The sequence below is a fragment of the Lycorma delicatula genome, chromosome 12, assembly GCF_047948215.1.
Source record: "Lycorma delicatula isolate Av1 chromosome 12, ASM4794821v1, whole genome shotgun sequence".
Lineage (NCBI taxonomy): Eukaryota > Metazoa > Arthropoda > Insecta > Hemiptera > Fulgoridae > Lycorma > Lycorma delicatula.
Window position 1 is genome coordinate 57,341,994 of NC_134466.1, and position 24,604 is coordinate 57,366,597.

The 24,604-nt window shown below is 29.2% G+C and overlaps 1 protein-coding gene across 1 annotated transcript in view; it reads left to right on the forward strand.

The window, feature by feature from the left end:
- The window catches only part of LOC142333284 (venom carboxylesterase-6), a 44,176-nt gene that overhangs the window by 15,463 nt on the left and 4,109 nt on the right, over positions 1–24,604 (forward strand). Inside the window, exons 3-10 of the mRNA XM_075380306.1 lie at positions 1,901–2,060; positions 8,085–8,270; positions 11,304–11,494; positions 13,732–13,936; positions 16,130–16,222; positions 19,685–19,806; positions 23,643–23,814; positions 24,402–24,549. Of these exons, the coding sequence (XP_075236421.1) occupies positions 1,901–2,060; positions 8,085–8,270; positions 11,304–11,494; positions 13,732–13,936; positions 16,130–16,222; positions 19,685–19,806; positions 23,643–23,814; positions 24,402–24,549 (1,277 nt within the window). The remainder of the gene's footprint in view (positions 1–1,900; positions 2,061–8,084; positions 8,271–11,303; positions 11,495–13,731; positions 13,937–16,129; positions 16,223–19,684; positions 19,807–23,642; positions 23,815–24,401; positions 24,550–24,604) is intronic.

Consider the following 24,604-nt stretch of genomic DNA (forward strand, 5'->3'; position numbering starts at 1 on the left):
CCACAAGGCGGACAAAGAATGGGAAACCCGTTATTAGGAATTTTAAGTGAATTTTTTTATTCAATATACAGAAGAAAAATTTGTATCGACGATATTAGAAAATTATGACTTTGCAATATGTAAGATATGTGGATGACTTGCTGATAATAGTAAATGATAAAAACAGAAACAAAGGAGATTTAATATTAAATGAAATTAACAAAATACATAAATGTTTGCAATGGAAAAAAAAAAATACAATAAACTTTTTCAGATTCTAAAATTATAAGAAGACCAGAAATACAATTTGGCATACATAGAAAACTCACTTATACAGATAACATTATAAATGCAAAATCCAACCATCCATGTGAATATGAATTAGCTGTGTTTAAACATATGTTCAATAGAGTAATCGGTTTACCGTTAAGTAAACTGGAATACGAAAAATAACTAAATATTATCTTTCAAATGGCAGTGAATAATGATTATGAAGAAGAAATAATTAGGAGACTATTTTAAGAGATAAACAAGAAAGAAAAAAACAGCAATAGGGCAAAAGAATAAAAACAAAATGGGCAAATTTACATTTATGGGAAAGAAATATATAAACCAAAGGATTTTTTTTTAGAAATATAACATAAATATAGCATTTACAACAAATAATACTATCAGGAATAAATTTAGAAATAATATAGAAGAAAAAGACAACTACAGCAAAAATGGAATATACAAAATAAAATGTGATGTAATGCGACATGTATAGTATAAATGGAGCAGAATTTAAAGCAAGATTTAATGAAATAGGAGATCATATAAATACAAGAAAAAATATTCAATTTATGCAGCACATTTGATAGAAAAAGGACATATTCGCAATGAAATGATAAAATCCATGAAAATATTACACTATGCAGTAAAATGAAATCGTTTAAATATTTTAGAAAACATGAAAATATTCAAGCTAAAGTTAAAAGAACAAAAGATAATTAATGAAAAAGTAAACACTCAATTCGACGTAATATTTAAAAATTTAAAACTTAAAATAAAGAATCAGAACGATTAATTTCAAGAAATTGTATATAACTGTTAAGGCAGGAGGACAAAGCAGAATAGACCATGATAGTAGGGATAGAGAGTGGGAGGAACTTAAAATCGCTATCTACTCAATGATTCTAACACAGGAAGACTCAGAATTAAAAATAGTTTTGAGAATGTAGGTTCTCTGAAACACGTCAACTACGGATGGTAGAGTGACAATATAGGAAAGGCATAAAATAACACTCAAATCAAATAAATCAGTTTAGTCATGGAGAATCACTAGTCATTGTACTAATTACAAAACTTTTTAACCAGTTAATAATTCGTAGCCAGTGGGTGACTACATTTCCATCATGAATACATGTATTGGCCCTCCCATTCTAAACTACAACACCAATATCTCATTACACACTCATTCATTAAATTCTCTGCTTAATCTTTGTAGAGCCTAAAACTGATTTCAACCACATTTTCCTGTCGTCCTAACAGAAATCTTGTTACTGAATATGCTTTACTGCCAGCAGGATTCTCAGCTGCAGAACACATTTTAAATAGTTGTTATTAAATTAATAAGAGCAACACAAATTTCTTTCTAACACTATTAGATCCATACTGAATCTTACAACACTGCTGTGTTAAGGTGGCATTATTACTGCCGCCCATAGTTTTTATCTTTAAAAAAATTAATTACTTTTTGATAGCTGGTTAGTAAATGACTGTGAAGGAAATAAAAATGGCTTCCAATTGAAAGTATGCATATAAAAAGAATGTTATGTCTACAGTTTTCATATTTTACATGGTAATCTGATTCTTAAAGAATATGATGGCCATGGAATATTAATGAGAGATTACTGAGTATCTATTTTATTTTGTAAATTAGTTGCCAAAACGTGGTGAAAGAAAGGATGCAGGTTTGCCAGTTGTATTCTGGATACATGGTGGTGGTTTTAGAAGGGGTTCTGGATCACAGTATGGTGTTAAAGATCTTGTTACTAAAGGAGTTGTGGTTGTAACTATACAGTATCGACTTGGAACATTAGGCAAGTTTTTAACTTTCTTTTTTATATAAATAAAAATTATTATTAATTTTACATTTTTTTATGTTTTTATATTTTTTTGTGTTCTTGCATGTTTTATGTATAATTTTATGTTTTCATGTTAATCTTCTACTTGTTTCTTAAGTAACATATACTAAGTTTTTTCTTTTTTTTATAAAAAAAAAAAGAAAAAAACGTCAATTTTGCTAGGTGGCTTTTTCTACCATTTTTTCTAGGGCTGTAAGAGAAACAGTTATTGAGGTGGTGGAAATCATTCCTTAATTGTGTAATGTATCAGTTTAAAACCTATATCACAAGATGCTAGATCATAGTTATAACTATAAAATGTGGTTTTGTATGTAAAATAAATGTAAAGTCATAGAAGATTACATAAAGGAATTGGAGCAGGTTTTTAGTTGAAGAAATAAAGTTACTGAGAGCATAAAAGAAAACCAAGACCAGAGGAGCAGAATTGATATAAAATGATCTAAAGCAATAGTGTAAGGGTGGAAACTGAGAAAATGAGATTGTGATATTAAGAACACATGACAATTGTTGGTGATGAAAGAAGACCTAGAGTTGCTCTTGTAAACTTTACAATTTTGAGTTACACGTATTCTTATTATTTAGGTTTTACTGCGTGAATTTTTAAAATAATTTAAATTTACTAGTTTTCATTATATTTTATTGATTGCGAACTACTAAATACTATAATTGAACAAATCTTAACAAATGGCAGCTTTCAATCCTTAGATCATTTGAAATTTTCATTTTTAGTTTCCTGACGAATGTAGCTAGAAAAGCTATATTAAACGGGAAAGTATGGTGATCGTGTCAAAAATGGGGTATCTGGTATTTTACAAAATTTTATATTTTAGGGTCAACTAGTTCAACTGGACAAAAAAGTATATATATATATATATATATATATATATATATATATATATGTATGATTGTGCATACATATATGCACAATATAATATATACACTATATACATATTATGTGTAAATGTTTGTCGTTGCTTTTGGTCTTATATCTCAGGATTGACCAAATTGATTTACTTCGAAATAGGCCTAAATATATCTACATGTGGGGCCTTAATCATATTAATTCTTTTTTCAAAATTCATTCGGGAGGTGGAGTGATATCACGAAAAAATCAATTTCAGTTTTCTTTAGAGGCAATCTAGAAAAAGCTTTATTAAATTTGTTACCTACATTGCATATATAAATAATTCCAAAAAAAGTTTTCAAAAATCAACCCTCGTCTCTTAAAATTGAAATATGCTTGTTTTTTTCTCTATCTCCCTTTGGTTTTAATATTTTAAAACCTTTTTGGTATTTTATACATTGTGTATAGAGCTATCAAAAAATGTATACAATTTTCCAAAATTATAAACCCCAAACCTTAAATACAGAAAGGTTTTTTGAAAACTTTTATATTCTTGTTTTAGCCTTTATTGGAGAGGGTGTTATATTTAGAAGAAATTTTACCTAAGAAAATGTTTAAACTTAACCTTCTTATTTTTAGAATATCCTTTTTTTTTCATTTATTACCCACCTCTAAAAAAATAGCCACCTTTAAAAAAAAATTTTTTTTCTGCCAATTTAAGGGTAATTAAAATGTAAGTAGTTTGGACCTTTTAATGCACTCCAGACCCAAAACAAGAAGCAGTCTTTTTCATTATTATCATAAGATCATAAGAGTTATGCTTTATTTTTTCAATATTTTTACACAAATCTTTTTTAATTTTTTTTTTTTTTTTTTGTTAATGATCACTTTCTTTGTAAAAAAGTTTTACTAAATTGTCTCCACTGAGTAAGAGAACTTCCAAAATCAAAAATCTTTTTATTTGAAATTTTTATGCATAAATCTTATTCTGGTAATTATCACAATCAATAAAAAAAAGCCCCATTGATACAGACACTCCCAAAAATTTTTAAAATCCCGAACATTTTTTTGTTACTAATATTTAAATGTTTTATGAAAATAAAAATAAGAATTTTAATGATTAAACTGCAAAGAATTTCCAGCGATGATAGAAATGTTTTGTAATGAAAAAGCATGTTCTTTTATCTCATTTTTTTTTAAATTACTGTGATTTTCATTGTAGCCATAACAGTTAGAAGCTTCTTTTAATATAGTACAGACATATAAATAAGTTGTTTTGTTTATAAACTGTTTGTTCATCATTTTATGTTTGATATCTCATAATAATCTATGTAAATGTTCGTTTGTTCAAACTCTTAAATCTCCAAAAGTTCTTCACGAGTTGCTTTGAAATTTTGACACAACGTTGCATTTGAATATGCATGTATTTTTATATACCTACAATTTATGTACCTAGATATCACTCACACCTGTGGACAGGTAAAAACAGCATTATCTGTTGGACATAAAAGCAACACACGCTATATTAAATATTTTACGATTTCATTTCAGTGTTTCCAATAAGTGTGTCCACTATAGACTAAAGAACTACTGGATCGATTTACGTGCAGGGAAAAATCGAAAAAGGTAAAAGGAAAGATGAAGACAGTGGTAAAAGGGGCAAATGGGGAAAAAGAAATGGAAATGGGAAATGATAAAAAAGAAAATGGGAAAGGTGAAGATATAACGGAAATGGGGAAAGGAAATGGAAATAGTTGAAAGGGAAAGGGGAAAGGAAAAGGAAATATGGTAAAAATGAAAATGGGAAAGGAGAAAGGGTAAAGGGGAAAGGTTAAATTTTGTGAAGTTCTGTAATGTTCATTTTGTTAAGGTTTTATCAAATTTTCAATTGCGTTCATTTATTCTATATATAAATATATACATATACTCAAATCTAGCAATAGTGAAGCATTGCCAGGTCTGCTAGTAAAGAATAATTTTATACCAGTTAAAAATTTAATTACTGTACTATTAACTCCTTTGTTTAAAATTTAAAGCACTTGTTTATGTAATTTATCAATTTGTTACTAGAAAAATTTCAAATTCAATCTTTTTCAGATTCCTAAGATACAGTTATGCATTTATGCATTTTGTTAGTAGTATTATTTTTCCTTCACCCCACTTCAAAGGCTTAAAAATACCAAAATTTATTGACATTATGTTTCAGATAAAACCATTCTTAATTTTTTAGAATCTTATAGTACTTAGATTAAAGCTTGTGTAAATTCTTGTTCACCATTTATAATTTCATCTGATTCTAATAACACAACCTTTCACGTAACTATTTTTTTATATATCCTGTCGCTTACTATGGTTGGCTTTTTTTAAGAGAAATTTAATGTTTTAAAGTGATTTCATTTTATTATGCAAGGACATTACATCTTGTATTACATTCAAAGTACAGATTTTACTGTTTATACTGCTGTGAATAATAATATAAAGATTTGCATTTTCTAACTATTATAATTCTTTTTGTAGACCAGTTCACCAATTGTGTTTATTACATTCTTCTAATAATTTGTTGATAAAAAGTTATTTAATATTATTTTCTTGTTATATTAAATTAATTAATCACTGATATTACATACATCATTATTATGCGTTTGTTAATTGTATTACTTATAAGCACTTTGCATATTGTTATTTGTTTATAAAAAAGCTTGATTCATTTTACAGGCACTATTTCAAATCCTCTGTTTATAAATTGATTAACAGTTAGAATTTACATTGATTCATTAATGTGCCACTACTCATCACTAACATATCATAATACAGAGTGTTCAAAAAGTGATGTAACCTTACGGAAGAATATTTCCTTCTTATGTTTAATTGAGGAAAAATATGTTATACAGTGCTGCAGAGAATACTCATTGTTTCCCAATTCATTAGGTGTGCCAGTTGTGCCCAGACCCAGAATGCTTTCACAGAAAAATATTTTGTGGATGCACTAAACAAGTCCTCCATCAAGTGCGGCTGTATGACAGGTTCCAAGAGACAGGGAATGTGGCAGATGCAGCTAAAAGTACTAACAACAGAAAAGTTGGTCAACGTGCAAGCTGCATATTCTGTTAAAGTCTGTGCGATGCCTATCTAGCCAGTCTCCATTGGTACGGCATTGCACAAGTGTTAAAAGATGCATCTACAGAATTCATACAGAATTCATGTTGTTCACAAGTTGTTACCTGCAGACCCTGAAAAACGTGTAGCTTACTGTCAGTGGTTCATGTCATCTGTAACACCAGATGGAGAATTACGCATAATTGGTTTTGGTCTGACGAGGTGGGGTTCCATTTTGATGGATGTATGAATGCTCAGAATTCACATGATAAGTGTATGGAAAATTCATATCGGCTGCACGAGTCTTCTTTCCACGGGCAAATAGTGTATTTTGCTGTGCAATTTCACGTAGGTGTAACTTCATGACATTCTTTCATGGTATAGTGAACAGTGAGCGCTACATACAGATAGTGCAACAATTTGTAAACACTATACCTTTTCTTTCTTTCTTTTTCCTGTTTAGCCTCCGGTAACTACCGTTTAGATAATTCTTCAGAGGATGAATGAGGATGATATGTATGAGTGTAAATGAAGTGTAAGTCTTGTACATTCTCAGTTCAACCATTCCTGAGATGTGTGGTTAATTGAAACCCAACCACCAAAGAACATCGGTATCCACGATCTAGTATTCAAATCCGTGTAAAAATAACTGGCTTTACTAGGACTTCAACGCTGTAACTCTCGACTTCCAAATCAGCTGATTTGGGAAGACGCTTAACCACTAGACCAACCCGGTGGGTTGTAAACACTATACCTGCAGACCAGCTAGAGTACACATGCTTTCAGTAGGACAATGCTATGGCTCATACAGCCAACTACGCTATGACTTTGTTGGATCAGTGTTTTCATGGACAAGTGGGGCTATCCTAAAGGTGCTGCTTACAAAACTTATTCTCACGTCGTTCCCTAATTGCAGAGTAGAATTGAACGATGTGTTGCTGTCATGTTCAATTATGTGTTGCTGTCATGTTCAAGCATGTCATGTTCAATTATGTGAATCGCATAATGGAGGCTACTTTCAACTATTATTGTAATTTACTCATAAGGTTGCATCACTTTTTGAATACTGTACTAGCCAGTTCAGTCGCCTGGTTGCAATTGAGATGATAATAGCTACTGTTTCTAATGGTAATGGTATTTAAGTTCACGTTTATGTCTTACTTCATAAAAAGGTACCTTTCACTAATTAATTATTAATTCTTAACTCCATATTATTAATAGTCTTTGTTTACTATTTACAGTGTACGTATAATTTCTAAATCCTTCTTCAACAAATCATCAATTCTGTATAACTTCCAACCTTTAAAAAAGAAAAAACTGCACATAATAAAAAATGTAATATTTTTTTTAATCCCATATACACTCAATTACTGTGTTACTCCGTTTCAAAGCATTCAAATTGAGGTAAATCATTAGGTAGAAATTATTACCTGCCTAAACATCATTAGATGGAAAATATAACATGAAATTGGTGTGTTGTTCTGTCTTCCATTAGTTTTGGGCGTATACATTATTTTACAGTCCACCCTTGCATGTAGGTCACAAGAAATGACTTTCTGATAATTAAGTGAATATTTTGTGTGAATTGCAAACACCAAACAAATCTCAGAGTTTAATATCATAAATTGTAGCTCAGAAAGTAAAAAAATAGACTGAAAGAATAACTCAGACAAATCATTGTACTTACTTATTATTGTTCTTTTATAAAATACATAAATATTAAAAATTGTTTTATAAAATGACTCTGTACTGTAGTTTTTCCATTGAGAAATTTCATAAACATTAGCCTGTAATTATAATTATAAGGGCATACTTATAAAATTATACTTTGTATAATTATATATTGTATATTTATAATTATATAAATGTTGTCCTTATTATTATTGTAAGAAAAACTAGGAACGACTTTTTCAGGAGAATTGCTTACTCATTGACATTTATGACAAACTATCTTATGTTTAAAGAAATATGTTTTTATGTATAGTGCTATTGTTTTTATTTTCAAATCATTATATACCTTACATAAATTTTTATTTTAGGGTTCCTTAGTCAGAAAACTAGAGATGCTCCTGGAAATGTTGGTTTATTTGACATAAGTGCAGCTTTAAGATGGGTTAAAGAATATATTCGTTTCTTCGGAGGTAATCCAAAACGTGTAATACCATCAGGACAGGGTACTGGTGCAAGTGCTGCTTGTATGGTTGGAACCAGTAGACTTAATTCTGGTAAGTTGATTTTTTCTTTTTTTTAATTTTATAAATTTATTAATTTTGACTTCTTTTCTGTTTTAAGTATCTGTACTATAAAATTCACTATAATACACTTGTTCAGTATTGTTTAAATGCAGTCCAAAACTACAGCAAGAACAGACTTTTATTATAACTTTTTGGGTTTTACAGTTTTTACCGTTTTTCCACCCCAAACCCCATCAGTCTCTATAAAATCAATTCTTATTTCTGTGTAATAGTTAATTTCTTCTGTGCTTAACAGATAAATTAATTACTAATTATTAATATAGATAAATCTCTTTCTGTTTATGTGAATTACTGATGTAGAAGCTTAAAGCTTGTGCATGGGAATATGGTATGAAAATCTTGTACCCTACAAAAAATGTTAAACCACATCAGACACAAAATCTGAGAGTATCTGAATCAAAGGCTAAAATTCTACCACTTCACTATGGAAATCAAATTCAAAGCTTACAGACTGGCATCTAAATTTTTGTATAATTTTTAATTTACCACATCATGTTTTTTACTTTCATTTCAAATGGGTGCCCTTTATATTATAACCCAAATCACTTTAGTTTGACATACTTTTGGATTCATAGTATTGCTTATTCATTGAAAATATCTGTTGGTTTTTATTTTTTATGAATTACGAGGGTAAGTCAATTATTATCCGCAGTGTAGTTATAAATTTTATTGCAATACAAATAGAAAACTTAGATATACATCATTTTTCAACATAGTTCCCTTGCATTTCAACGCACTTGGTCCATCATTGCACAAGCTTCCTGATGCCCTCATAAAAGAAGGTTTACGGTTGAGCTACGAGCCAGGAATGCACCGCTTCTTTTTCTGTTTCGTCCAGGGTAACTCGATGGCCTCTTAATGCCTCTTTGAGTGGACCAAACAAGTGGTAGTCAGAAGGGGCAAGATCAGGACTATATGGAGGATGAGCCAGTACTTCAAAGTTGAGTTTCTGGAGCGTTTCAGCAGTATGTGGACGGGCATTGTCGTGCAACATCACAACACCTCTCGACAGCAGTCCTTGGCGTTTGCTTCGAATTACAGGCTTCAGCTTGGCTGTAAGCATCTCACTGTAACGCGCACTGTTTTTTGTCATGCCCCTTTCCTCATAATGTTCCAGTACTGGGCTCGTAATGATGGATCCATGTTTCGTCACCAGTGATGATTCTGTCTAAGAAGATGTTCCATTCATTACCATAGCAATCCAAATGTTTTTGGTAGATGTCCAAGCGCATTGTTTATGCAATTGTGTGAATTGTTTTGGGACCCATCTTGCACAGACTTTATGAAACCCAAGTCTGTTGTGGATGATTTCGTAGGCAGAACCATGATTAATTTGCAGACGATGTGCCACTTCATCAATAGTTATTTGTCTGTCTAAGAAAACCATTTCACGTGCACACTCAATGTTTTCCTCATTTGTGGCAGTAAATGGTCGTCTGGCTCCTTCGTCGTGTGTAACACTTGTGCGGCCATTTTTGAATTTTTCAATCCATTCATAGATACTCCATTGCAGCAACACATTGTTCCCATACTGTACTGAAAGTCTTCAATGAATTTTGGCCCCTGATACACCTTCCAACCACAAAAAACAGATCACTGAACATTGCTCTTCTTTGGTGCAAGCAGAAAGCGGAGCAGCCATGGTTAACAGCAGAGCAGCAATAATGGAACTAACCTAGCAGCATTAAACCTGCACAGACATAACAAAATTAAACCACGCATGCATCATCTACGCAACACGACAGTACTACCAACATAAACAAAAATCTAACTAAATTGCTGATAATAACTGACTTACCTTCGTATCTAGTATATTAAAATTTATTTTTCCTTTTTTTATGTTAAAAGTCATCATTTTATTGCTTTGATATTATTCATTCTCTATTCTTTTCTATGCTGTAGTAGTATTTTAACCTCATAGATAATTTATCCTAGGTCATTTGTTTTATAAATTCTACTCTCTTGTTACTTTTACAGTTATTATCTCTATGCATCTATCTGTTACCAAAGTAAAAAAAATCTGGATGTTTAAAAGAGATGTCTGAAAGTGTCAATTTTTTTTTTTTAGAGCAAGTAAAAATTTTAACTTAGTAATCTTTCCTAGGTTTTTAAAAGATTACCTATGTGTTTTATGTATTTTTATTCCCACCTCTCCATATATTCTAATTGTTTTCTTTTGAAGCCTAAAAGTTTCTTCTAATCTTGTTTAAAAGATGATCTTCAAAATAGCATTAAGTATTGCAAGTAAGAGCTTATCAATCTTGATAAATGCTTCTCATGAATGGTTATCATCACCACATGTACATAAAAATTTTGGAATAATGATATTTGAGGTTTTTTTTTGGCAAATGTTATCTATAAGGTGTAAAAGAGATTTTATGGTCACTCATTATACTTAAGAATATCATTATTCAGGACTTTGTTTTTTTTTTTTGTTTAATTCATAACCATCTTAAGCTTTAAAACAATCATATACTTAATTTTTAGCATCTTCTTGTAACACCAAATTTCAAAACCACCACTATATTCTTTCCCTTCTTAGGTTTTCTAGAATCTGTGTTTCATTGTCATAAATACAAACATTTCTTACAAATATTTTAAAGATGTTATTTTTAATTTGCAGGTCTATATTTGATAATAGTAGACATCTTTTATGTGTGAAAACTGAATTCCCTTCATCATATTTTTTTTTCTGTTTTAGATATAAAGTAAGTCCTACATCAGGTTGATGTGAAATTTGTCATTCATTTTCTATGTTCTTGCATTAATAACCTCTTTGTCTTAACTGAGATGAAACTACAAGTCAAACTGGCCATCAGTAATCAATAATCTCGTTAACTCAACTAAGGCATCCTCATTCATTCTCTTTGTAGTATCCTCTGCGAAAACTTTTTCTTGAAGAAATGGTCATATTATAAAAAAAGACTTTAATAAAACGAATGTTGTACAAGTAGGATTCATTTATTATTTTATTAATACATTTATTTATTTATTATTTTACAGATAATGTAAAAGGAGTTTTTGCCATGAGTGGATCTTCAGTTTCATCCTTTGCTGTAGATGATAAAGAAAGACAAACTGCTACTGAAGTCGGAGAGTTGAATAATTGTCGTGAATTGGATGGTATTAAATTCATTCGCTGTATGCAAAAAATTCCATTTGAGAAAATAGTTGAAGCAGATAGTCAGTTCCAGGTATATATCAGTTACAGAAATATTCTATTAATTCAACAAACTGTCTTAGCCAAATGCAAAAGTATTTTTAAAATGAGGCACAATCACTAATTTTAAATATTTCAAATTAAATTGCATTAAAATTACTTGAATAATTTTAAATAGATTATTTTTAAAAAAAGCTGACAACACTGTTGTAGGACTTTCTTGTCACGTGGCTAAAACTACGTTCCAGGAAAGTCCTATAACTGTGGGTTGTTTCGGATGCAAAGCTTACACACACATACATACACAACTTAATTTAGATATAGGACATTTCATAATGTTCTTCGGAGTTTCAAAAATTCATTAACAAAAAACTGTTTCACTCATAAGAATAAAACAAGTACTGTACGAAAGAGTACTTCAAATAATTTTTTTCTGCGTATACTAGGCAGTTAGTAAACCATTTGCTCACTAGGCGTCAACAGTAGAGAAAATGGCTGCCACAGGAAGGGAGAAGTCGTTTTGTGTGTTAGATTTTCACTTGTCAAAGTTAGTAATTTCTGTGCAACATGCGTTTCGGTTAAAATTTCATAAGGAGATTCTGTTAATTCAGAAAATTTTTGTTTTGCCATTTGCTTAACTTCTTCAATATTTTGCCAAGGTAAAACATTCTCTCCAGCTTTCTGATTCTTAACTCTTGCCCAAATCATCATCGAGTTAAGTTCAGGATGGTGTGGTGCTTAAAACATTGTGACCCTAATATTCCATTATTTTTATCAAAATAGAATTGTTCATAGTGTACTTTATTTGACTTCACCAATTGATAAAGTTGGACTTTTAACATCTGCAATAAGCATGGAATATTTTTAGTGTGCAGTCAATAGCACTTGCTTTCTGTAATTTGAGTTCAGAACCTGGTGTAATTTTTTATTATAATAAGATGTATTGCTGAAAACTAAAACTGAAAGCGGTGGTAGATTTGGATCAGCCATTTTTCATACTTATTGGAATTTATGACGTCATGGTAATCTTCTTGTTTCTGACCCAGTTTGAATATTAAAAGAGCATTAGGGACTTCTCCAGTTTCAACTTCGGTGTACACCATTATCAATCTCTGCCCTTTCGATATAGGTTTCTTGTAACCGTGAACAGTCACCATTCTAACCAAAATTTTTTTTGTGGGTTGAATAAATGTAGGACTTGTCAGAAAAAATAATTACTTGGCCATCGTTTCCATAGCTCTGTAAATTATGTTATTAGCCTAAAACCTAAAACCCATTTTCTGTCAAATTTTTCTTAACATTTCATGCATAAATTCGAAATCCATATCTTTATGTTCTGTTTTCAAAACCGCTAACAAGTTATTTAATGTCGGTAATTTTTTATGGTGTATATGAAAATTACACAATGTTCCTTAATGCACATCTTTGAAAATCATCAATATTAACTTTTTTTTTTAATTCTTTTTCAAGATTTTCCTGGTGTAGTGAAACTTTCATTTTCACCAAGTTTATTTTTTTCAGTTACGGTTTTTCGTACCATGTGAACTGGTATGCCACATAAATCTGCAACACGAGCTTGCGGTTTTGAAAGTAATAATCAAGATTATCTTCTGAAATTTTTTTGTAGATGTTCCTTATAATATATTAAATATCGCTTGTTATAGCCACTCCCCATCGCAATCTACAGTTAGATCTTGGTTGAGGCATTACACACCGTAATTCTATACAGTAGTATTGAAAATACTATATTTTATACTGTGAAAGGAGTATTGATAAATATTGTTTTAACAAAAGCCAATATATTTTATCACAACCAACCAAAGTAATAAACAGGATTGCACTATACAGGAACACTACTGATAGTTGTCGCCTTTCCCTTCCACAAACACACAAGTTGGTTTACTGTGTATCATTATGTTTACACTAAGATAACTTTAACGCCCTCTACCTATTGAGTCAACAGACTCTAATGTTGAGTCTGTTTTTATTATGTATAATATTACAGTTGTAAGCAATATAATTAAAAATGTATTAATTATTCATTAAAACCAGTGGTATATAGCAGTCAATGCCTATTTCAATCACTAGCTGATAGAGAGAGGGTTAAAACACAAAAAAAGATGTTTTAATGGAATATGATTTCATGCTATGATTATTTCTATCATTAAATAGTGGTAATAGAACAGAATTTTTTTTATACAGCATACATCTTTATCAATATTATATCTCATTATTGATTATGTTTTGTGATTTTTTTAAATTTCATTTTAGGAAAATAAAATGGAGGAAGGTGGAGCAGTAAAATCAATGGGTTCACCATTGAATCCTAGTCCATGTGTAGAAGGTGAAGACGATGGAAGATTTTTACCTTTTTTTAATAATCTACCGCCAATTGATGCTTTGAAAGGAGGCAGATATTTAAAAGTACCTCTCTTAACTGGAGTTACTAAAGAAGAAACAAGTACTGCTGTTAGCGGTTTGTTTATTTTAATTTTTTTTATTAAAACTGGATGTATAATTTAATTTATAAGCTGGATATATAATTTACATAATTAAGATTTATTGTTTAAGTGAAGTTATGATGTTGAGGTTGTCTTTATGTAATTTTGTTACCATCCTGTTATATTTATTTCTTAATACAATGGAAAATATTGAATGCAAAATGATGAAAATTTTTATCCTTCAGTGAACACATTGGTTTTACTGTATCTAAGTTACTAAAAATGGTGAATTTTATTAAGAGATTATCTACAAATTTTAAAAATATTAACTCTTTACAGAACTTTATATTCTGCTTTTATATAACCAATTTTATATATAAAACTTACCAATTTTATATAACCAACTTACAGCTCTGTTGTCAGGTGACCTTTTGCTGATTTGCAATTAAAATTACTGGTAAAACCATGTAGAATCTTTCTTAGACATGCTGCCTCTAAAATCAGTGATCCTATGCACTTTATTCAAACCTGTTAAAAATACCAAGTATTGAATCATCCCTGATGAGGATAGATTTAATATTTGCTTATAAAATTTTGACTGTCCTAATTTATTGCAACTTTTTGACTTTCATGTACCTTTCAACTAGATTGTTTAGGATTAATTTTCAATATTTTTACATTTCAATCAATTATCATAGAAGATTATTTATTTCTAGGCTATCTTTCCTATGTAATGAATCCTCAAGCTGGTTAAATTGTTATAATCTAGATTAAGAACTAATATTAATATAACATATCAAGAGCTGTTTTAACTTATGAATAATAATTTTTTTATTTACTTTTCTTTATATGATTTTGTATTCATGGGTTTTTCCCCGATTATTTAAATTAAATAAATAAATATAAGATATATATATGTAAATGTATTTAATTGCTTCTTTATACATAGTAATGCACAGCTGACTACCACATTTTCAAAGATTATTGTATGGAACTGCTGATATTGTGTATATAAATAAGTATTTTAACCAGAAATAAAAAGCATGGCATTCATTACAGTCAATGTATTGTAGTAGTTGTGTATTTAAGTTGTCAAATATGCAACATAACAGGTCTTCATCAGTGGTCACAGTTTCTTCATTTATGTATATTATTTTCAAAAACTTCTATTTTACATATGATTCAGCATGCAGCATGTAAACACTCTGGTTGACTAGTTGAAATTTAGAAACAGTTTTATCTTCAAACTCTAATTAAGCAAATTATTAATAGAGGAAGTATAAATATAAATTTCAGTCAGTAGTCCCTGAATAAATGTCTTATAACTCAAATATTAGCAACTAAATTCAAAAAATAAAAAATAAAATTCTGTATATTACAGATGAAGAAAAGCAAGTAAGAATAATAATAGAAAATCATTGAGAACTACAGATTGTAGTAGATTTGATTCTCTAGGAACTATTTTATAAAAATTTTTAAATTAGTCAGGAGATTTGTCACAAAATATCCAAAGGCTATATGCTCATTGCCAGGTATTCTGAGTTCTTGTATAAAAGAACAAATTATCGAATGTAAAACATTTTTTTATACTTTAAACTATAAATCTGCCTATATTGTTATATGGCCAGTAACAATTAAAGTACTATACCATGTAGTGGCAGTGAAAATGAAATATCAGAGAAAATATGCTGGGTTAGGGATAGAAATTCTAAGAATAATTCTAATTGGAAGCCTGTAGAGAAGAAATTGAAAGAGACTGTTATTTGATCATGTTTGCCAGATGGAAGGGGGAAAGAATTTCAAGCAAGATATCAACATGAAAGCATACAAGAAGGCTAGAGATAGATTTTGAGTTGATTGTATTGTTTGGAGGAAGATTTTACCCAATCTATTTTTTGTATGATTGGGTGAATTAATAAAGGAAGACGTTTTCTTACAAATTAAAAATTTCCTTTAAAATTTCAACTAGAAGGTGATGATGAGCTGTTCATTTTTATTTTTCACTTTAGTACTGATTTTAAAAAGTCAAAAGTTTAAAGGTAAAAGATGACGTGTTCAATTTTTTTTATCTATTTTATTTTAACTTAATATATCTTTCTTATTATATTTAATTTATAAGTATTTTAATCTTAAAATAAGGTTTTTATTTATATAATAAATAAATAATCTACTTTATTTAAATAAATATTGTAATAAACTATTCAAATGGTTTATTATTTTTTTTTTAGGTGGTCTTTTTGAAAATATTCAAAAGAAGTTAGGTGATACTGCAAACTTTTTAACTAATGATGTTTTTAAAGAACTCCTAAATGTAAATACAGGTAACTAACTTTAAAAAAAATTTCTAATTTTTTATGTGTTACATTATAGTATATCTGAGATCATGTTAGAAATCTTTGTATAATTCTCTATAACATTCCACAGTTTTGAAAAGTATTTTGTAGGTTAATTTTTAGGCTCAAGAGTCAGAAAAGTGTTAAAATAAATTCATAGAGATTGGCAAATAATGTTTTTTATTTTAATTTTTAAATGATATCAGACTTTGATTAATTTCTTTATCAATTGAAAAAATACTAAAAAATAACCCAGAATTTTTTTCTAAAAAAAAAATTAATTTGACAAAACTTTGAATTGTGGTAGATTTTTTTGTTAATCAAAAGTAAATACTTTTATTCGTTTGAATTTTCCTCTGCTACTGCAGATTTTTGTTTAAGTGGATCATAAAAAATTTTACCCTTGGACAAATTAATTGTTTTTTGATTTTTTAAATTTTTCAGCCTAATTATGTGAGTTCTTAGGGATTTTAATCTGAGACTCAAACATGTCACATTTTACATACATGTATTGTCGTTTGCTCATGGTTTGACCTGGATATTGAGAAACAAATTAAAATTTTCTTATAAATACAATTTGTTACCAAAATAAGTAAAAAGTAATAATAATGGGAATACGTATATATAACATACAAAATAGTAATTCAAATAAAAAGGAAAAGATTTATGCAATAACAGTTAAATTATAAAAACCAGAATACAGCCCAATTTACTAAAAATGTTATAATGACTGATAGAATCTAATATTGCATTAATAACAAGATAACAGTAGAACAGTCAAAAGTTTCAGTTCACTTTCTACAAATTTTATTTGTTTTATTGTTTACAAGAAAACTACTCTTCACTTTATGACTGATTAGAATACTATTACTTTCACTAATGTTTACCCATAACTCACTGAACAAATTCCTACATTCACCCACTGTTCATGCTGGAATACTCATGACATTACCACACTACTTACAATACTACAATATCCTACAATACTCTTCACTCGTTACTACATGCTTACTAATATTGTTGTCAATATTAGTAGGTATTTATATACCTTGGCCTCAAAACCAGTACCTGCCTCACCCCTTTATTTGTTGAAGCGTAATAATTTTCATTGTCTGCGCCCTTACATTTATTTATTTATTCTGGTCCAGTAACCCTTCTGGTTGAACACCAGCTTTTGGGGTTCTATCGTCTGTATTATAAAGAACAGATTATTAAACTAACCTGTTAGTCTGAGAAAAGAATCCCTTTTATTCCTTTCTGAATTCTTTTCATTATTATTTTCTCTTTCTTTCTTAATTGGAAGAAATCTGTTACCACGGTCCTGTTGTATTTAAAATTTATCTTTAAGTATCTGAAATCTATCTCTGGAAACAATCGACTTATATCCATCTTTTGTTACCAGATATAACATATTGCATAATACATCTGGTTCATTTGTCTGAAGAAACATTTCTGCGTTAAGCTTTAATTAAGAATAGGCGGGGGAAAAAATTTCAATTTTGATGGTGTAATTAATTGTTTGAGGAGTAATGAGTTTTTCTCTCACTCACATTTTTGGTCTTTAAAATGTTATTTGTAAAGTTGATATTAAGCCAGCATATTTTTTCTGTTTCTCTAAAAGTTTATTTAATTTTTTTAGTATATTTTTTTAAAATATTTTGATCAACATAAACAAAATATTGGTATTTATAGTTACAATTCAGCCCTATAACTTGAAGCTAAATATCCTTATAACAGCAGTTGACACATTACTTTCCCTTAGCAAGCTTCTGCTTTCTTATGTTTCTCTTCTAATTTTTTTAATTTATAATGTATCTGTTTCTTAGAAAACCTAGGTTGTTTGTAAGAAAGTTAGAACTGGATGTTTTATGCAAATTTGGTTCATACAAATCACTACATTCAATAAATAAGTCAGTGATACTGTTATCAACAGATATTTCTAAAACTTTTAGATTATATATTGGCTATTTTTAAATATACAAAAATTATTTTCAAAATACAGATTCCATAAAAAATCTCATATTATAAATGAAACATTTTAAAAAATAAACAAAATTGTACATTTCATAGGTTATAAGCATTAGCTGAGTATAGTGGCAGGTCAGCAAATCCCCATATTGAAAGCAAAATATCCCTACTTGGTTGGAGTAAGAATGTTTCAGCTCCCTGGTGTTAAACCTCAATTGCATCAGCTTAAACTTCTTTTTTACCAATAAAAATACAGCTATTCATGTCATATATTAACAGATCAGAATCTTTTTTTCCCAGTCGATGCTGCAAATTCTTTTACATAGAATAACATACATAACCAAAATTTTAAAAAAAATTAAAGCTAAGTCATTTGACAACAATGCTTTCAATTTCTGCATTTCTCTTTCATTCTTAAATATGAGTGGTCCATATGGAAAATTAGAGAAACTATACCGAGGGAAATAAACAAAAAACAGTTGGTAGAAGAGATAATTTTTTTAATTAAAAAATTTAATTAAATTTTTAATTAATTTTTTTAAATTAAATTACTTTTCAAAATTACTATCAGTATTTAATTACAAAAAGAAAAGTAAATTGTTTAACAAAGAGAAAATATACAAATTTAATTTCCATTAAAAATAAATGGATACATATTTTTCATTTGAATGAATTTATTATTTTTCCTTTCTTTGTGGATAATTCCAGCTCTCATGGATAATATAAAAATTATATTGCAATAAAGATTTTTTAAGAAAATGAGTAATTTGGTTTTTGTTTGCTCTTTTCTTATGAAATAACTGTTTTAATGACAAAGCTAACCTTGCAACTTTAGAAGGAAACAGCACTTTTTCTTTCTTTTTACATTTTGCTAGAAAGTAACTGTACTGTAAAGAAGAATTGTAAATTAGGTTGTACAGTCAATTCTATAGAATATGATTTAGCTTAGGTTTATAACATAGTTTTATTCATTAACAAATATCATAGGCTATCAAATTTATCATAATAAATAAAATTTATGTCATGTATGAGTAAATCCCATTCATGATAGGGTTTTAGTTTCTAAAATAAATTTGTTTCTAATGTAATCAATAAATAGTACCTCCAAAAAAGTAGTAGTTAATTAGAAAATGTTGAAATATCTAGTAAAAAAATTGTTTTGTGGTATTTATATTTTAGCTTCATATTTGTCATCTTCATGTAAACAAGTTTAATACTTCAATCAAGTATTATACTCCAAAGTAATAATATTACCCAATAAGTCTGTTTAATTTATATTTTGATATACACTTGTATATTAATGCTGACTCTTCTGATGAAGTGAAAAAGGAAAGCTCTCATAATTAGTGGGAAAAGTATAATATTACTAATGTTCAAAAATTTCCCTTAAGGAAGTTTAATAAGTTGTTTTAATGTAAAGAAATAATTTAATATAATATTTTTAAATAGTTTTGTTATTTATTTCCATCTGTTTTATTTTAGGTTTATATTCAAATGGTTCAGTTAACCCAACGCTTAATACTCTTTTCAACAATCAAGATTATCTGGGTGCACTGTCAAGCAGTATTACTTCAGCAGTTTCTCAAATTGAAAAACTGATTGAGGTATTCTTTTTAAATTCATAATTTTATATTATATCTATTTTACCTGTATAGGTATTTTATTGTTTATAACAGAGCCAATGTTTAAGATGAGAAACAATGGAGGTGTAAGTATAAATGGTTTACATTGAGAATCATAGGAGGTTTAAGTATATTTTTGTAAAAATAAAGGTTTTAATTTAATTTAAGTAGGGTAAAAAAGGGAATTAAATTATAATTCCCTTTATAAGAGGGGAAAAAGGAAGGAAAGGAAATGCCGATAAATAAAAATAAAACTAAAAATAAATATATAAATAAACTTAAAAAATAAAACAGACTGTTTTTTTAAAACTGATCGCTACCAAAAAAGAAAATAATAATTTAAAAGAGAATTGTACTTAATTTTATTAAACATTTGATAAAATTACTTATAACTTATAAAAGTAATGAAAAATATTGCTTCTTGTTTTTTATATGGAATTAAATGTAGGTAAAAAAGGTTTAATGTATGTATCAAAGTAGTTTGCAAAACTAATTTAATTTTAATATCCCTTTAAGTGATGAAGAAAAATAGAATAATTTTTTATTTTATAATAACAATAAAAATAGAACCAAAAAACAAAAAACTGGATATTTATATTTTAAAGGTAGAGAATAAATTTTAAGAAAAATTTATATAAAAATATCCACATGTCGGTTAAGCTTAATAAATTTGGTTAAGTAAAGTTCTTTCTAAATCTAACACCCCCTTCCTTCAATAGAGGCTTAAATAAGAAATGTAGAATTTTCAAAAAACTTTTCTGCATTTTATGTCTGGGGTGTATAATTTTTTTTAAAAATTGTATACATTTCTTGAAGCCCTATGTATGAAGTAAAAACATTTAAAAACTATTTAGTGTAAAAGAACAAAAAAATAATATTTCAATTTTAAGAGGTGGGGGTTGATTTTTTAGAAAAACGTTTTATGGGTTATTTATATACAGATTATATCACAAAATTCTCCCAGTACTTTCATAACCTATTCTACTTGTCAAAATAATGGAAAAAGTTCATTTGTGTCAAAAAATGTGTTAAAAATGACAGATTCATTTTTGAACATTTATTATAAACTGATACATATAATGAATGCACTTTGGTCTAGTGTACTGTTTCAAAATAAAATTAAAATTTTTCTAACTTTTCTTTGTTTTTTCAACTTATATCATTTTATTCTATAAATTTTGTTTAAAATTTTTATGTTTTTATTACCCATTTAACAAAGTTACTGTACATTAAACATAAAAACAGGGCTTTTTACTCAATTTATTGGTTTTCACCACAGATTTCTCAAAAACTACTGCAGATATGGCTCTGGGACCTATTTTATTCAATTTTTCAGATCCAAAACCATAAGAAATCACTAATTCTGCCCCTTAATTAATGCTCTTAAAATTTCAGTACAGCCTCTTTTAACCAGCGTAGCTGAAGGTGTGTGTTTGTATAGGTGTATATATATATATATATATAAAAGACTGAGATAAACAAATAAGACTATTGTTTATTAAAATATGTTTAAATGTATGTATCCTTTTATTAATTAATTTTGCATTTAATGCAGACAAGCAGAGATGGATACAAGAACAGATTCTGCCCCTCATATGAAAAACAAGCGATTAGATTCTAGTACTAAGCAATTAGAATGATTACTTTTTTATTATTTTGATAAATTAAAATAAAATTGGACCTTGTTTCTATATATTTAAGGATATTTTGGATCAAATAAGTATGTGCAATACTTTTCACATACAAAGTTTCTGAATCACTAGTTGTGTTGAGAAAAGTTTCTATTAGTCTTATAACGGACTGTAATTATAGTAAATATGTCATGTTTCTGAAAGAAAAATCAGTATGACAGTCAAAAAAATAACACATTTATTATAATGTTATCTCAGATGTGTGAGGCTTCATTACTTTGATTGTTTCATACTCCCACTAACCTATCTATAGGCATTGTTAATATCACCAAATAATTATAAAATTTACTAGTAATTGTCATGATTTTTTTACAATTAGTAATTGTAAAAGTTTCATCTCATCTACTGAGCAAATAAAAATTCCTTTAAAAAATGACAAATTTTTAACAATAATACTGATGTAAAATACACAATATGAATAACTCATTAAATAATTATATTCTGTTAATTAGCTGTAAATTAAATTATTTTTTATAATTATCTGGACTTTACTACGAGGATCGATCCAGAAATAAGATTCCCGAAGAGCTCCAGCCGCACGGGAAGGTGTGAGGCGAAATCCGACATCACCGCTGTGCACGGCTGTTCCTTCACTCTCAATCCGCCTGGCGGGAGTTTATTGCCGGTCGGAAGGAAGTCCACGATGGAGAACAGAGTGGAAGACTGTCAGTTTCAGAGGCGGTTATCAAGATGGTCTAACACAAAGTGCTTCAAAACAGGAGGATCACCATCCGTGAACTTGTTGCTCGGATTCCTGGGAGTTCTTACGGTACAGTAGAAAGAGCTTTGACTGAAAAATTGGGGTGTCACAAGTGTTGTGCTCGATGGGTACCACTGCTATTGACATCAGAACACTAGGAGAAACGCCTTGATTGTGCTCACCAGTTTCTTCAAAAGTGTCTAGAAGATAAGGAAGGATTGTTGGACTCCATTGTTATGGGAGACGAAACGTGGGCGTTTCATTTTACTCCCGAAACGAAACAAAAATCCAAACAGTGGTGTTTGGATTTGGTGTTGGTCCACTCAGGGTCACCAGTCGCAGTTTTTGGAATTGTAAGGGGATACTACTGATCGATTTCATGGAACCTTGGACAACAATCAACTAAGACAGTTATTGTGCAATGCTAAGAAAACTCAGGCGAGCTATCCAGATCTGCCGGCAAGGACGACTGACAGCCGGTATAACGCTGCTTCACAACACTGCCCGACCTCACGTCCCCCGTCAAACCCAGTAACATTTGACACACTTTGGTTGGATTGTCATGCCCCACCCACCTTACAGTCCGGACCTCGTGCCTAGTGATTATCAGTTGTTTCCCAAGTTAAAGGAACACTTCAGTGGCCAATGCTTCTGGAGCGACGATGAGGTCAAAGAAGAGGTGAGATGCTTCCTCAACGGGTTGGCGGCGGAGTTCTACGACATTGGGATACAGAAATTGGAGTACCGTCTACAAAAATGCGTAGAAAACGTTGGCTATTATGTAGAAAAATAGAGCAAAGTTTCTTCTTTCCAACGATGCAAATTTCTATGAGAATAAATAATGTTGTCTATTTTTAAAATTGATGGGAATCTTATTTCTGGATCTACCCTCGAACGTGTTGATTTATTCAAATTGAAACATAAAACGTTTTTGTTAATAATTTTTTTATTTTATTTATTAAATAATAATTATTTATTAACAGTTAAACAGTACTTACCAAAACACTTTAAAACAAATATTTCTACTATTTATAGAGTAAAAAAACTTCTTGTTTAGACAATCGCAATCAAAAGTGTAAGTTTTCTCTTCCATTTTTTTTTTGGGATTGCCTAAAATACCAGCAGTTTTGTATTTTACACTCTTACAAATACTTATTTTATAGTGTTTTATAACCACTGGTTATTTGATAATTAATATATATTACCATTTATTTATATTCTGTTTTCCCTGTATTCACTAATGATGGGTTGTTTAACAGTTGAAATAGTGACCATCTAGTTAGTTTATGACTGTACATTTTTTTAATGTTCTTTTGAGCATTTTCTTAATTTAACAATTTATTTTAAGTTGCAATAAACTATTGAATAACAGGTTTTTATTATAGCATGGAAGGTGTTATAATTTTATTCACTATTGCTTATTTTAGGTGACTACTGATGCTCTTTTCAATCTCCCTGCATTTTTAACATCACAGCTTTGGTCAAAAAATAGTAATGCATATCTATACCAATTTGATTATGAATCCGCTAAATCAACTGGAAAGAAATTTCTTGATGGACTTCCACTTGTTGATACTGATGAAAGTAAACCAAGTAAAGGTAAGTAGTTTTTAATAATTTAATTGTATTTTAGCTCGGTGCAGCATTGTGAAGTGAAATATTGTTTTAGATAATCGTGATTGAAAATATAAATTATCCAAATTTTATGCTTTATGTTTTAAATTAGTTTTATTTGCTTGATGAATTAATTCATCACAGAAGCTTACAGAGAAGCTTGTATGTGGAAATGGAGTTTTGTAACATGAAAAATGCTATGCCTGACCAGGATTCGACCCAGGACCCCAGATTTTTCATTAAAAAAATGTCTTCTTTATCAGTTCCAAAACATAAAATTTATGAATTGGGAAAGGTCTTCCAAAGTTTTTTCGAGAAAGAATTATATAAGTGGAAATAAGGATAGTGCTTGAGCAGGTGGCAGATGGGTTCATGAAGTAATGAAGGAAAGAGGATTTGTTGATATGTGTTAGTGATTTGGGGATTAGAGCAACATGGAAGAGATAACTTATAAAGATGATCAAAATGAACCCTAGTTAATAAAGAACAAGATGACCACAAATAATTATTTTTTGATTGTTTTTATTTGTTTTTTAATTATCACTTTTATAATTGCTGGTTTTGTATTTTAGGATTAGGACATGGTGATGATTTAATTTTCCTTTTTGATCCTTGTACTCTGGAAGGTGAACCAATTGCTGATGCTGCATTAACATCTGAAAAAGATAAGAAAGTTCGTGAACATTTTTCATCAATGGTTGCTGAATTTGCTAGATCAGGGTAAGGTTTTAATTTTGAAATGATCACTCTCTTTAACTATTCAGTGAATTATGGT